General features: G+C 42.5%; 1 protein-coding gene across 1 annotated transcript in view; it reads right to left on the bottom strand.

Moving 5' to 3' along the window:
- The window catches only part of Cdkal1 (CDKAL1 threonylcarbamoyladenosine tRNA methylthiotransferase), a 514,315-nt gene that overhangs the window by 96,626 nt on the left and 401,474 nt on the right, over positions 1-16,215 (bottom strand). The window contains 1 exon segment of the mRNA XM_075969982.1: positions 9,213-9,275. Within this exon segment, the coding sequence (XP_075826097.1) occupies positions 9,213-9,275 (63 nt within the window).

Genomic DNA, 16,215 nt, shown 5'->3' with positions numbered 1-16,215 from the left:
CAAGGTCAGTGTGGTCTACGTAGTGAGTTCCAGGACAGGCTCCGAAGCCACATAGAAAAACCCTGTCTTAAAGAAAAAAAAAAAAAAAACAAAACCACCAAAAACGAAAGAAAAAAGATTTTTCCAGGTTAATATGTTTCCATAAATTTTGTGAGAGACTGAGCTTAGTGAGTTGTTTTCTTAAATAAACAAGTAAATATCTGATAAGCTGTGTCTGACCATTGTCGCCTCAGGGCTCTGGTCATGGAGAAAGACACGTCCTCTAGGCAGGAAATGAAATGAAGGGAAGGTCTGACAGGTTTTTTTTTTCAAAGATTTATTGACCAATTTTTTTTTTGATTGATTGATTTATTTTTCTAGATAGGGTTTCTCTGTGTAACAGTCCTGGCTGTGGGGGAAGGGATGTGCACGTGTGTGTGGTGTCTGTGGAGACCCGAAGGGGGCACTGGAGCCCCTGGGGCTGGAGTTCAGGTGGCTGTAAACAGTACAACATGAGGGCAGAGGGCAAGCATTAGTGTGAGCAGCAGGAGACAGGCCCAGGAGAGGGAGGAAGTCAGACAGTGCACTATTGGAACTATGGGAGCTGCAAAGCCAAGAGTGGCCAAGAGCCGCTCACTAGTTCTGTGCACCTACCTTCTGCGGCATGTCAGCTCCTGGACTCAGCGGGAGCCTATTTCCTCTGCCCAAGCTGATTTTGAATTATTCAGGCTAGGGGACCTGTCCTGTCTCTTATTCCTGTTTATACCTCTGTGTGGACTGAGATTTGGGGTTGAGGAGAGAGAAGGAAGAAGGTCTCCCTCAGTCCTGAATGTAAGTTGTGTTTATCAACCACCTCTTAGAGGACTGGTTACAGCCAATCTCCACTTATCTGTGCCACACAAGTAATGGGCATATACTCTGGAGCAAGGCTTCCAGAAAGTCTAGCTATGTGGCCTATAGTAGTTACTTAACCTCTCTGTTCCAGGCTCCTCACGGGTGGGACAAGGTACAAGAAGTCTAACCTTCTTGTTATGTGTGATCCAGAATGTATGTGGAGGTCAAAGGGCAACGTTTTGGAGTCAGCTCTCTCCCTCCACGTGTAAAAGGATTCTGGGGATTGAATTTAGGCTACCAGGTTTGTGTAGCGAGCACCTTTCCCTGTTGAGCCATCCCACTAGCTGAAGAGCACTCTCTTTCAAGGGCTACTACTGTGAAGGCTGAATAAGTCATGCGTATACAAAGCTCTGAGAGAGACGCCAGCTACACGGTGGGCCTTTAATGGTTGTTTTAATATAACCCACGCCATAATAAAGATCTCTTTGGTGCTCATTCTCACTGTAAATTCTCGGGCTAACTGGTAGACCTGTGGTCCCAGGGTGCAGCATTTTTAGTAGCATCATGATCGCTGTCCTGTGCTCTACCTGTACCTACCGATCCCTGCAGCTGCAGTGGCCAAATGAACTGGACAGACATGGAAAACATAATGTTCAAATTCAATATTCCATTTAAAGGAAAATATACACAAATAATACCAAAGTTAGGCTCAAGGAAACATGACCTGCAATTTAAATGTGATGTTGTTAAAAGAAAGCCAGAGCTGTTGGATTAGGTTAGCAGGGATGAGACACCGTGAAAGCAGGAAACCACTGAGCTGTGGAGGCAGATGTGGTGACAATCACAAGGCTATCTCCAGAAGGAAGGCATTTTAATAAATGGAAGTCGATTTTATATTCAAAGGGTTGTTTGTGTGGGCTTTATTCTGTGGCCAGATTGTTTGTTTGTCTTTAGAGGGAAATTGAGGGGATGAATTTAATTTTTTCTTAAGATTTCACATCCTTATATTCTGAGGCAACAACTTGAGTGTGACTTTTGTGTAAGGATGTGTGTCAATGTAACAGTAAGGAAATGCTGTCAGTTAGACATTTATTCAAAATCTCCTGATATTTAGCAACATCCGTCAAATTACTTTAAAAGCACTTTTGTCTTTGCCAAAGATGGAAAATAGAGTCACATGCACATGGCCTTGGGCAATCTGCTACAGTACTGTTTTAAGCACGGCATCGACACACCAGATCAATAACTTGTTTCTTTATCTGCACATGCCATGAGAAATCTGGCGACCATAGAGTGCCGGATCAATTAAAAACTGAATTCGCTATTTCCAGACAGCAGATAGCTCGAGGTTCTGTAGGGCCAGCAGGCAGGGATCCAAATCCCATCTCTCTCTGGAAGCACAGCTCACAGCACCCGGATGCTGTGTTATGTTGGAGCATGGGGGAGGGGGTGAGGACTGACAGAGCAGTGAATGCTTCCTTCAGTGTGGAGGCAGCCATCAATCCTCAGGCAGCAGGAGCTGGGCACAAGATTTCTGCTGTTCTGCATTTCTACGGCATCTGATTAATGGACATCACCACAGGGCATCTGAGCCAAGACTATACATTTGCTTACAAGGTATGATGCAAGTATTTATGAAACTGACGTCACCAAGATTCCTAACCTCTTATGGAAGAAAGGACACAGCCCAAGACTGTTGGTGAGGACTTCCCCTGGATACTTCTGCTCAAAGCAGAACTGCTAAAATTTCACCTCATATTTTAATTTTTTATTGTATTATTTTATATAATAACTTTATTGTATAAAACTTCACCAAGCACTAGTAGATAAGATTTCCAGACATGTTTGTATAAACATGTTCTTAACGTAGTCTTGGAAAGTGTGGGTTACTGAAATAAATTTTTGTATTTATTTTTGTATTGAAAAAATCATGCTGGGGTGTGATGAGAAATTGCTCAGTGGTTAAGAGCTGTGGTTATTTGACTGGATCCAATTCTCAGAACCCATATCGGGGCTCACAGCCACCTGTAACTCTGATTCCAGGGGAATCACATGTTCTCTTCTGGCCTCCACAGTCACTGCGTGCACATGTTACACAGACATACATGTAGGTAAAAACATATACACATACAGTAACATAATAAACTAAAACCTCTTGGGCTGGACTCAGTGGATAAAGTTCTTGACATGCAAGGGTGTGGGATACGGTAGATTCTCCAGGGCCCATATAAAGCTAGGGAGATGTGCTGACTGCCTGAAATACAGACTTTGTGGATTTCTGGTAAACTGGCTGGCGAGACCAGCTGGAATAGGCCAGCTTCAAGTTCAGTGAGAGACCCTGCCTCATCAACTTTGGCTCTTCACGTTTGTGCACACATGTGCCCATACACATGAAAACACGCATTCATAGACACACAAATAAAATGTACCAAAACATCATTATAATTACCTCATGTTAGGCTTGGAGTAATCTTTCATTTTTTTTTTTTTTGAAGTAGGCAGGCGGGCAGTGTACCAAGAGCGAGCTAAGGGCCTTGTGCATACTTGGAGACACTGTACCAGTGAGCTAGCTAATGAGCTCCTGAAGTAATCTTCCCATATGTGTGCACATACACACATAAATGTGGGTATGCCTAGGTGAGGTACATGTGCACATGGGTGTATGCACTTGTGGAGGTCAGAGGTCAACTAAAGCTCAACAAGGGCTGTCCACCTTTATTGACTTTTGAGAATTAGTCTCCCACTGGTCTAGAGGTCACCAAATAGGCTAGTTGGTAGTGAGCTGATGTGGGAGTCTTCTGTTTTGTTTTGATTTCATTGGTTAAATAAAGAAACTGCCTTGGCCCTTTGATAGGACAGAAAATTAGGTAGGCGGAGTAGACAGAACAGAATGCTGGGATAAAGAAGCCAAGTAAGGCAGTCGCCATGATTCTCCGACCCCAGACGGATGTAGGCTAGAATCCTTCCTGGTAAGACACCATCTCGTGGTGCTACACAGATATTAGAAATGGGTTAGATCAATATGTAAGAGCTAGCCAATAAGAGCCTAGAACTAATGGGCCAAGCAGTGTTTAAATGAATACAGTTTCTGTGTAATTATTTCAGGGCATAAGCTAGCCAGACGGCCGGGAGCAGGGCGGCAGGAATGCAACCCGCAGTTCCCTCAACAGTGAGCCCCAGCACGGGTATTAAAAGTGAATGCTACCATACCCATTTTTCTTTGATTTGGGTTTTGGGAATTGAACTCAGGTCCTTACACTTAGACAGTAACCATTTTCTCAACTGAGTGAGGTATTTTCCAGCCCTCAAACAGTCTTTATGATGAAAATACAATAATTTAAAAAAAAAAAGTTCATATGTTTCACAGTACCTGACTTATAAATAACTGGTGTGGGCCATACTGGTCAACACGCTTCATCTCTTATGCTCACATCTGCATTCCTCATCTCACTGCTCACACACATCCCAACATTCCTTATGGTAACACCTCACCTACTCAAACCACTCCTAAAAGGCCTTAAGACAAGTACATTCCCCACCCCCACAGCACCAGTGTTTCCAAAAATAGAATATATGCATCCCCATTGTTTTCAAACAAAGTATGTATCTCATGATATAAACGAATCCTATGATTAACCCTGGGGTTGTTAAAATGCATTAGGTATCTGAGTCCTGGGGTCTAAATTGAGTGGTCCTGGGCAGCTGCACCTTCAGAGGTCCTATTAACAGACGCTAGTCTTTATGTCCACTCTTGCTTTTCCTCCTAGAGCTCTGGATTACTGAAGCAATAACTAGCCTTTTCTAATTTGCTGTTGGAGTTGACTTTGTGGACTGGGCAAGCAGGCATGTATACTGGTTAGGATGGATTTAAACAAAAGAATGGACTGTTAGTGGATGAGGGACCAAAGGTAAAATGAGAGGGTCGTGGTGTGTGGGGGTGGGGGAGAGGGGGTGGATTTAAACTGTCCTCTGAGCAGTCTTGGCCACATTGGATCTTCAGCCAATTCTGAGCTATATTTTGATTTAGCCAGATCACTGCATAAGCAAGATTCCAATTTATAAACAAATGCTTGTGCTCATCTTCCTTCTGTTTGGAACTGAAGTTGTCAAGTGCACTCACACGCAGCTATTTTCTGAGATACACAAATTTGTTTGCAATTTTACGAAATAAATATAAAAATAATAGCCATCACCAAAAGACAAAGAAAAGGCTCACTCCAACAAATGCAGATGATGTACAGTGATTTTTTTCCTGAAGCATTTCCATTAGCTTATGTCTATGTCTATAGAAAAACTCATAACACAGCTATCTGCTAAAGAATAGATAAGATGTGCCTCACAAAACCTAGAGTGCTACAGCAGCAACACATTACAGATGCCTTAGTGGGGACAGATTAATCCACTCAGATTAACTGCTTTAGAATTTACTCAGCTCTGTAGATGTTCAAAGCTGCTACAGATCTGCACCGAGTTTTCTAACTTTTTCCTTCAGAGTGGTTTCATATTTTATCATGACTTTTTTACATTAGCAGATTATAAACATCTGTGTTTAACTAATAAACCTAGATTTCCCTTGAACACATAAATTCTGATAAAATCTAAAAAGAAAAAGAAAGGCAAAGAGAAAGAGAAATGCATCTTTTATGTGCATATATTTTCTTCAGGATAAAGATATACTGCACATGTTAACTGACATGCATTTAGTAGGAATATTCTAATTATAGCCTGCCTAACTTACCTGTGGCTCACAGAAAGGAAAAACTCAATTCTGGATTGACACTACATGCCCTGGAAGGCCCGCAGGTGGGAAATCTCTCCTGGCAGTTAGTATGCTGTTTTCAGAAACCAGAAACTTCAGTTATCAAAATAGCAGAGGGCAAAAATGGATAAAATATGAACAGATTCTTTGCTATTTTGGGGGCTGCCTTTCCTGATATTCCTTCACTTAGAACAGATAAAGAGAGTATGTGTTGGTCAAAACTGTTTAAGTGGTCTTTTAGAAAGTTATTCCTGTAAAATCCTTGACAACGACCTCTTTAAGAGGGAGAAACAATGGTCCAAAATGAAAGCGCTCCAGGTCCCCAGTCACAATTTCAGGTTGAGAAATGTTTCCTAACATCTATTTAGGTGCACACATTGCTGTTCAGCTTTGTTTGCTTTTGCAATAGCATTTAAGAGAAAACTGAGAGACCATTTACCACCTACACAAAAGCTTTAGGGTGTGATTAAGAAACAAGCTTGGCCTCACTGAAACAGCATGTTTGTTTAACCTGGTGACTTTCCTACATCTGGGCTGAGGCAGGAGCAGCCTGGCTGTGGGGAAGGGGGGAGAGTGACAGAAGAGCAAACACACCTGACTCACAGAGATGAGGCTGGAACACTAACTACTCTTTGTAATGACAACTGTTTTAGCACTTACCAGTAGGCAAGGCTATCATTTCCCTGACCCTCTGTAATTTGGGATGAAATCCCAGGAAATGACGCCAGCTGAGGCCCGGCAGCTTCACTTCTGAGCTCACTCAGCATAATGGACCCACTGAAACACTGAGTTTTTCTTCTTCGGCACACAAGGACATCAAGGGAAAAATGAACAGTGAAAGCCTGGCCAGAGAGAAGAATATGAGCACATTCACTCTCATGACCTGGCCGACGTTTATTTTAGTCTCCCATCTCGAGGATTCTGGAAAGTTTCAATCATATAGAAAAATACACAGAAGAACAAACCCCCACAAAGCCGTCACTCAGGTTCCATAATTGTCAACACATGGTCCAGCTGACTTCATGCACCGTATCCTCTCCTTAGAAGTTTTTAAAAGCAGTTTCTAGACAAGCTATGTTTTATTCTGTGTAAGGTTTCATTTACAATACACATGTATATTTTTCTAAAGATCACTCCAGAAATCTCATTGAGCATGAGATATTTGAATCAACTTTAATCATATCTTGTAAAACATTTTACACTCAAAGCTATCTACCTAGAAAACTGATTTGTCTGGCTGTAATTGGATAATTAAAATGACAAAGTAGTGTGAAACACAAGTCCCTATTATCTATTTATGGTAGGGGGAGAAACACACTCTCAGATTGAGAAGACAGTACATGATCATGTCTTCCTGTGTTTTTAGTCTTTGTGTACATTACAATAAATGATGAAGGAAAAATAGTGTCATTAAAATTTGCCAGCATAGACATTAGAGTCTTAGAGGAGGTTACTAAAGGGCTGGAGCTGCCTCCAACACCCCTGCCCTTCTCTACAAACATATGCAATAAAAGAGAATGCCAACAGACCAACTTTTATGGGCTTAAAATCATTTCTCTAGCAGGCTAGCTCCTTATAATAATTTATTGCTAATCCGAGAACAGAGATCAAAAGGAATTCCTTCTAGCATTTCTAGTCGATTCTTCATTGCCAATGACTAATTTGTAGGGGAATGAAGTTCTCACAAGATGAAGCCAAAATCATCTGAGGTGACTTTGATACAACGCCACAAAGGATATGAAGAGGAAGTCAGTAGGAGCTACAGATGGCTAGGCTCCATTAAGAGTTTTAATAAAAGAATAAAGGAATTTCCCTCATCTGTGAATTTTAAAAATGATAGAAGATGCAAAAATTCAGACAACTCAAGGGAAACCTTTGATTTGCAAGGCTTTTGAAAATTTGTTGTTCTTAAATGCTAACTTCAGTCATTAGTGCACTTATGCCAATTAAACAGCCTCGTGGAGGGGGCAACAATCCCCACAGCAGTCTGGGGGTCTTGGGCCACCGCTGTCACACAACTATTATATCACCTTCCCACCACACTTCCAGATGTTACTGGCTCCCAGACTCTTTTAAACCAACCCCTCCTTTCTGCAAAGTAACTGACTGAGGCCGGAAAACATTCCTCTGAAATAATAGTTTTGGGGGTCACACATCTCCACAAAGCACAAATACTTCCCTTAGAATCTACTGGTGCTAAAGTCAATTAGCCCCTTGTTACACTAGAAATTCTAAGTTCTTTGAGGTTCCATCAACTGCTGGCGCACTCATTTTGTCTCTTGAGTCTAGACATCTCTCTATTCTCAACCGAGCAATGAGGTTTTTTTACATTAGTTATTTTGGCAGGATGAATAACTTCACACCATGTCTGCCTACAAGTTCATATAAAGACTCAGATTTATAGTAGCATTTTAATTCGTGACTTGTTTGTTTGTTTCCTTTTGAAATCACCTCAAATTAACAGATTTATTGAAACATTTCATCTACAGATTTTTCATACAAGCCTCAGAAAACCTGTGATGTGTTGCTCTATGAAGATATAGAACACTAGGAGTTCTAATATTGGCCCCAAACACATGAGTTTTGAACTTAAAAATATATTTTTTATTTTATGTGTATGAGTATTCTGACTGCATTATGTTTATGCACCACTTGTGTGCAGTGCCTGCGGAGGCCAGATGCGGGCTCTGAATGACTTGGGGTAGGAGATACAGATAGTTGTGAGCCACTGTGTAGGCACTGGGAATTGAACCAGAGTCATCTAGAAGAGCGATCAATGCTCTTAACCACCAAGGCATCTCTTCAACCCTTGATGTTTGCACTTTTCACAGGAGACCTTACCTTTAACAAAGATGGGGTTGAAATGCTTCAAGGTGAAAATGCAACTGAAGTTCTTAAAATGCAGGGGTCAAAAGTTTGGGCACAAACTCAACAGGAATGGCTCTGGGTCTTTCCCCAGCAGGAGAAGGGAGCACAGGAGCCCTTGCATCTTGGGCTTCTGCCTTGCTAGTCTTGAAAAGGGCATTCCAGATATCAGGCCCTGTGCTGCTGCTTGTACACATTATTTGATTCATGATACATATCAGAACAATGAAGAATTAAGACTTGAAAGCAAACGTTTCAACTGTCACTAGCCATTCCAAAACCTGCCTCACTCGCCACAGTATTTCAAAAGAGAACATCAATAAACTAAAACAGTAACCACTACTTCCATCTCAAGAGAACACTTGAACTGTCTCTGCAGGATCTGACACTTCACCAAGAGTGATGGCTGGACTTGCTTTGGGGTAGTTCTGGGAAGTGAGCCCAGGGCTTCTTGCATGCTGGGAAAGGGCTCTTCCACAGAGCAACAGCTCTAGAACCCTGTAACTACATTCTAATTTGAAAAAAAAAATGTAAGCAATTCAGTTCAGAAATAGAAATTTTGTTTAATTTAGAAGGCACTTTAAAATAGGAATATAAATAAATGTACCTGGTCATGCATTTCAAAATCGTCACAAACCAGTGAAAACTGTGCTATCCATTTAGAAAGATCCAGGTCTGGGAGGCATCACAGCCATGCCCTCCCCTCCATTTCCTGGAAGAGGGATTGTCAACAGACGCTCTAATCATAAACACACTAATCACACGCTTCTCTTACCTTGTGATCATATGGATTGTAGGAGTGAAACACCCGAGACAGATCTTTTGTCCTTTGCTTTTTCTGTGGAAGAAAAACCACAAATACTTGAGTTGACAGGTAGCAAAAAATACATGTATGTGTGTGTGTGCATTTTTATCTATAAATAGACAATTACTCTGTGCAAATGGATACCAGTCAACTGACACTTACATCTGTCAACTGTAATGTAGCAGGCAGGCTGCCTCTTCCTAGAACAGTGGTCTCAACCTTCCTAATGTTGTGACCTTTAATAAAGTTTCTCACACTGTGGTGACCCCCAACCATAAAGATATTTTTGTTGCTACTTCATAACTATAATTTTGCTGCTGCTATGAATAGTAATGTAAATAATTTTGGAGGTAGAAGAGTTTTGCCAAAGGGGTCACAACGCATAGGTCGAGACCCGCTGTCCTAGAAGGTTTTGTAAGTGAAGCTAATTATCATCACAAACTATTTCCAAGTACACACCTAGAAACCAGAGTGAGGAGAAAGAAACCTCAGCACCCATTTGGGGTCTTTTCAGCTCTGTTTTTAAGTTCCCAACTGACCCTCAAGCACTAGAATCTACTGAGTGGCACTGGGGCTGCACCAGGCTGCCTGGCACATCTGGAGTCTGCCTGCTTGAGCCTGCAGTTGTGGGCGAACCTTCATTATGAAACTGTCCTACAGCCCCAGGGACCAGCATGGTGTATTCTGTACACAGTACATACACAACAACAATGACGCAATGAATCAGTGATGTACTGAAGGCAGAGAAGCATGAACAGTCACAGGCCCCACAGGCAGCTAGGAAAAGACAGGCCCTCTACTTAGAACGAGGGGCTCTTCTCAAGCTAAACCCAGACTTTACTCAAGACCTTGGGCCTGCCCCCCAGGCTCTGTGACAAGGGTTTCTCCCATCACACTCCTCGTGTAAAGAAGCTTCTTTGTCACTGCATGCCTATATGGTTCCATGTCAGTTTTGTGCACACATGTGTACATACAACACAATACACATATGGAGTTATTACTATAGAAGGTAGGAGTCTGTCCTTGATTGTTGTGACATTTGCTTTTCAATTCATATTTCATCCTTGTCAAATTTCCGTGCTTGTGTATAAAGACTCTCATTCACTTGTGAGGAGCTCTGCAACTCCAAAGCTTTAGGAATTCAAATGTTTCTGCAAATCATTTCTTTCTGTTTATTTATTTATTTTGAGACAGGGCATCACTACATACCCAAGGCTAGCCTAGAACTTGCTCTACCACTGCTCTAGCCCCCTGAGTGCTGGGACTGAATGTGTATACAGACTACACACCAAGTTTTGATTCAATGGCAATCTCTACACAAACATTTCTATAAGCCTGAAAGTTTGTATTATTTTAAGAAATAAATATGAATGTCTAGTTTCAGGATCAAATTATATACATACTTAGGGCCTTGATATGGTCAGCCTGTACCCTGTCACAATACTGTTCCTTCCAGTTTTCCACTGCACCAGGAGTGAATGAGGATCCCAGCTTGATAAGGGCACTCTGGAGATGTTTTCTCCTCCATTTAGGTGAGTCGTATTCTAAATGTACAAAACTGATTAAGTGTTTTCAGACTAGACACAGAATACTTTCTCTTCTTATTGTAGAATTCATTTTATCTATCTCTTGTTCAGCATGGAATCAATCTCTATTACGTCTTACACTTTTGTCATGCAAGTGGCTCATAATGCCTGTGATATCCGACTAACATGAAACTAGGCTGCTTCTGTTGGAATGAATCCTTGGCAAGTATCCATGAGACCTAGGGAAGAATTTGTTACCTACTCAAGTCTTCTTGAGTATATCCACCATATACCTCCTGATTGCCAGGGATCTGACTTCGAGCTGATCATAATTAAGGTCGCATATGAAAGCCACTTATACACAGTCATAGTTGTGAAGTAGGGAACAGGTCTGTAGGAAAACTATCTTGAGAGGAACAATTCCATGGGAAAGTGTTTCCGATCAATTGGCTTTGTTGGATCACATTCTGACGCCCACTGATGGCCATCTTTTCCTGCAAAAGTCCGTCTCTTCCGTCCTCACAAGCAGCACTTGCAACTACCTCCCTGACGTGATATAATCCCCTTTTCTCTTTGCCAGCAGAGCAGAAGTGTGTCTTTGAGGAAAAGGAAACAGTTCCCTTGGCTAATGAAATGCTAGTCCTATGAGCCTCAGAGTGTATCTGAACACTCGTCCACCAGACTTTTCATTAGCTTATGATTTTCCCTTTCCTTCCTTTACACCCACTTAGCTGGTGGATGGTTCTTGGCTCTACTTCAGTCAAAATAAAAATGACGAATACTAACACTTCCTTCAGTGGGAGACTTGATGTAACACACTAGGGCATTATTTTTTCCCAAAAGGAAATTATGCTTGTCAAGATAAGATGCCAAAAATCAACTTAGGAAGTGCCCCAAGGCTGAACAGTCTCAGAAATGGCCTGTTACCAACTTGAGCTAGCAGGTGGGGAAGAAATGGCAATCTTGGATAGCCCAAAATCGCACATGCCCTTTAATTTTCTTCTTCTTTTATTTTGGAGAGCACTAGAGCTTCATGCAAGTTAAACGTACGTTCTACCGCCAAGTTATACCCAGTCCTACATATACCTTTGTCATAAGCTACTCCAAATGATTTGGGAAAGAAGGAGGTAAAGGTAATTAAATAATGTTATGTGGGTTGAGCCTCCCCGCCCCCTGAAAGGAAACAGCACTATTTATGACAACAAACTATACACACACACACAGTAGAATTCTGGCTATGAAAAAAATAATAAACACTTCAACAGAGTTATCTGAATGTCCTCAATATTCTTCCTCTGAAGTCAGTTATACAGCCAGTGGCATATTCTCTGGAATGTAGAACAAAGGGTAGTAAGTTATGGCTCATGGGCCTATCCAGGCTATCTCCTGTCCTTATAAACAGGTTTTGTTGAGGGCTGGGGAAATTGTTCAGTTGGCAAAGTGACTGCCGTGAGGACCTAAGTTCAATTCCCCAAAACCCTTGTAAGAGACCAAACATGATGGTATCTGCTCATAATCCTGGCTCTGGAGAGGTGGAAATAAGTGGATTCCTGAGGCTTTCTGGCCAGATAGGCTAGCCTGACCCTAAGTCTCCAAGCTAATGAAAGAGAAGGGTCTCAAAAAAATAAATGATTCATGAGGAATGACTTCTGAGGTCTGCCTATGGCCTACACACACATAACCCATACATAGGTCCAGATTCTCTTACACATACAGTCAAGTCAATAAAGTTTTATTGAAACACAGTTACACCCATTCATTTGTGAGAGCATTGATGCTCCAAAAGCAGAGCTGAGTCGTCACAACAGAGAGTGCAAATCCCACAAACCACAGCGTATTGACCACCTGGACCTTTGCAGAGAAAAACATGCTAGTCACTCCATTTTAGAGTCTGTGTTCCTAACACATCGGTCAGCGCCCCCTTGACTGAAAATCAAGCAAAAAGCTTTCCAGCAAGATGCCCTGCTCCTTCTTCCTGCTACTGAAGAGAGATGAGCAGCAATCCTAGTCTGTGTCCTGATGCATGACAATGAAGCAGTGTGGTGCAACAACCAGCTGCCTGCTTTTCAGGGCTTGACTTCCCAGCGAATTCTATAGGAAGGCAGAGAATACTGCTAGTCAGTTTTGGGAGCATGCTGCAATAGATCTGGGGTTCTCAGAGCCTTTCTAGATGCATCCTACAACTGCATATCACAGAAGCTTCACAAAGAAATCTTTTACTAAGTGCAGCATGGGTTGTACATACAATGAAGATGTGGCTACAGGCAACATGAGGAGAGCTACTCATCAGGAATTATTGAGCTTTGCTTTCAGCAGTTTTAACTGAGACCAAAAGCTGAGTCCCAAATGGAGTAATTAGGTATTTTCCTATTGCATCAGAGCACATGTCCAAGTGACCTCCCGCTTTTCAGCCTGTTAAAACAAACATCTCAGTCACATGGCCACCTGCGGATTCTCTAAGCATTTAAAAAGTAAACATGTAGAACATGCCACATGACCCACTTGTAACCAGGATGGCCTGGCAAATGTCTCTCCCAGAATCTTACAAGGGCCCCTCAAGTCACCTTTGTCGTCAGTCCCCTTGCATGGATGGGAGAGATGGAGAGCGGAAGCTCTGCTGTCTAAGTGGGATGTATCTGGGTTTCAAAACAAGGCAGTATGCAAGTTTGCTAGAACACATGAATTCTCTCTTCACTTCTTTTCATTGAGACCTCTTAGTCACTGTTTAACTAATTGTCTCTCTCTCTTTCTCTCTCTCTTTTTTTTTAGGAGCTGTCCATCCCCATCATTCCTTCTACCTCACTTTAAACTCCTTTTTAGAGAAAACCAAACAAAACTGCAAGTCTCCCTTTTGGACAGCCCAGGCTGCCAATATTGTGACCATTTCAGTCTGTCTATGGAGTATGCGATAGAACACACAGTGTGATGTTCCCTGTGTGCAGAGAATCTGTTTCATGTGAGGCCAGGTAATATCCGAGACTCTTGCTTCTCTTCTCTGCTGTTTAGTCAAATTCTCTTAGTGCTTGTCTCCAGATGGGAACTTCTTGAATAAACCTGCTACAAGAAGAACATGAGACTTCACTTCTTCACGTGGATTCTCAAAAGTGACAAGGGTTGAACAGTATGATGTCATAACACAGCATGCTGTGCGGGATGAGCTGAAAGAGGTAAGTTTAAGTTTCAGCATACCTTCTTCTGGCTTCACTACTGGTAGGGAGTCTAAGAAGTAGTTAACTGGGCAACTGGCAGGCCACAGCCGAAAGATAAGGGGCCAAGATACCATAAACTAGATTATCAGGTTCTGAGTGACCGACTTGTGGGCCACCTAGGGGCAATTGAAAGAACCTGGTGGGCACTAAGAGAGCTATGCCTAAAATAATGTCAAAAGAAAATGAAGGAAAATGAGGGCTAGGTTAGAATACAGGCTGGGACTGACCCTCAGGAGGGAAGTCAGAACCACATTCAAAGTTATCAGGGTCATAACAACCAAGAAGTTTAAGATGAAAACACTAAATTAAGGGTCAGTAAGATGGCTCAGTGGGTAAAGGTGCTCTCTGCACAGGCTGGTGACCTAGATCTATCTCAAGAGCCCATGTAAAGGCAGAAGGAGAGAACTAACTTTGCAAGGCTGTCATTTAACCTCACACACTGAGATACCGACAGAATAACTTAAAGGTATATAAACTAACAAGTGAGGGTCAAAGTGGTCCATGGTGAAGTTAGTTAGGACCTGAGTCAGTGAGGACCAGGTCTTAAAAGAAAGAGAAATGGCCACTCAAATCAGGGGCAAGGTTGGAGGCAGCCAGGACACCTTATAAAGGACACACAGATGGTAAGGTGGGTTTCGTGTATATCTGCTGATCTTTTAGTCTACGACCTCTAGAAGGAGACACCACTCTTAGACTCTGCTGCTAGGGTAGGGGCAACACTGGGGCCATTAAGCTTACTCTGCAATGTGATAGCACTTGGTTGACAAACATCTGGAACGGAGTAGCCCCCTTGCTTGTCAGCTTAGGTTTTCACAAAGTAGAAGAGAAGCACTGAACTGGCAGGCAATGGTGCCATTTACGGATGGCAAGGCAGCAGGCTAAGTACAGGCACACGAACACAAAGGAATGGAAGGAACTGGCCTGAAAGAGGAAAGGTAAGTGAGCAGAACACGTGATTCCATGATGTGGCAACAAATGGCCAAATGTGACTTAGAAAGAGGTCCCCAAAGAGATGGAAGATAAAGACCAACGAGACCAAGACCATCCCTCCCATGGAGGTATGAGAGGCTACTGAAACCACCCCAATCAAATGATGAACCCCCAAGGAAAGCTGGGATGCGGGGAGAGGGTGGATTGGATTACATAAGCTAAGAGGCAGGATGGAAAGAACGGAAGAGACTTCCAGAGATCAGCTTCAGTACTGGAGCAGATGCAGCTTCCATGGAGTGAGGCATTCTCAAGAACAGGCAGGCTGAGGGAGGGAAAAGAATTCCAGTGTTCAGTATCCTAAGTTGAAGGTGGCTTGGAGACATGAGGAGAGTAATGGGAAGAAGCTGGTGCCTGGAAGAGGGTATGTGGGCCACAGGCTCGGGAGCTCCAGGCGCATTAGAGCCGTCTAAAGCAGGACTGGAGGGAGATCACATGTTGAAGCTAATGGAGTGAGGAAGGAGAGAAGATGTGTGTCCAGGGACCCTGGCTCCAAAGCTTGCCCAGGGCTTCCTAAGGCCAAGCAGCAAGTTGGATATGCCATGGTACCCACCCCTTGCTACACATGAGGATGACTGATGCTTCTGTCATCCCCAGCGTCTCAGCTGTAATTGTTTCTCTGGGGCTCTAGCAAGCTCGCCATATTTCCAAGGCATGGTTAAAGTTGAGATCCAGTAGCCAGGATGTGTCTTCTATGCTTCTCAGTCATTTCCCTAACATCCTTTGGCTTTTGCTATCATTAAGAGCTCTTCAGTTCTACACTGTGCCTGCAGCTTTGCCTTGCTCCCTCATCTGCTCCTTTACATAAGACACAGAATCCTCTGGGTCACACCAAGTATGGGCTTGCAGAGCAGGCTGATGCTACAGGCCTAAGATGGTGAGTGCTTCTGAAAAGGAAGGAAAACTAATTCAATAATCCTGGTCCTTTACTGTGCTGTGTGTGGAAAACATCAGAAGCTTTATTAAAAGCATTGGCAATACCAATCGAGAGTGAACAGTTTCACATTCCTATTGTCAATATGTCAATGGTGGTTCAGAGATAGCAATCCTCAATGAAAGACTAGTAAAAAGGAGAAAAAAAAAGTCCCTGGAATTTAAATCACAAACCTCAAAGTTTAAAAACCAGTTGGAAAACTGATGTGACATATGATTGAAACAGGAAAGAGCTTCAAATCTTATCTGCTAGCATTGTAATTATTGTGTTTGCTATCTGTAGTGCTGTGGATAGAACTCCACACACTAGTCAAAAGC

This window comes from Microtus pennsylvanicus, chromosome 4, assembly GCF_037038515.1.
Source record: "Microtus pennsylvanicus isolate mMicPen1 chromosome 4, mMicPen1.hap1, whole genome shotgun sequence".
NCBI classification, from domain to species: domain Eukaryota; kingdom Metazoa; phylum Chordata; class Mammalia; order Rodentia; family Cricetidae; genus Microtus; species Microtus pennsylvanicus.
The sequence above is the reverse complement of the archived record's forward strand: the minus strand, read 5'-3'. Positions and strand labels throughout refer to the sequence as shown.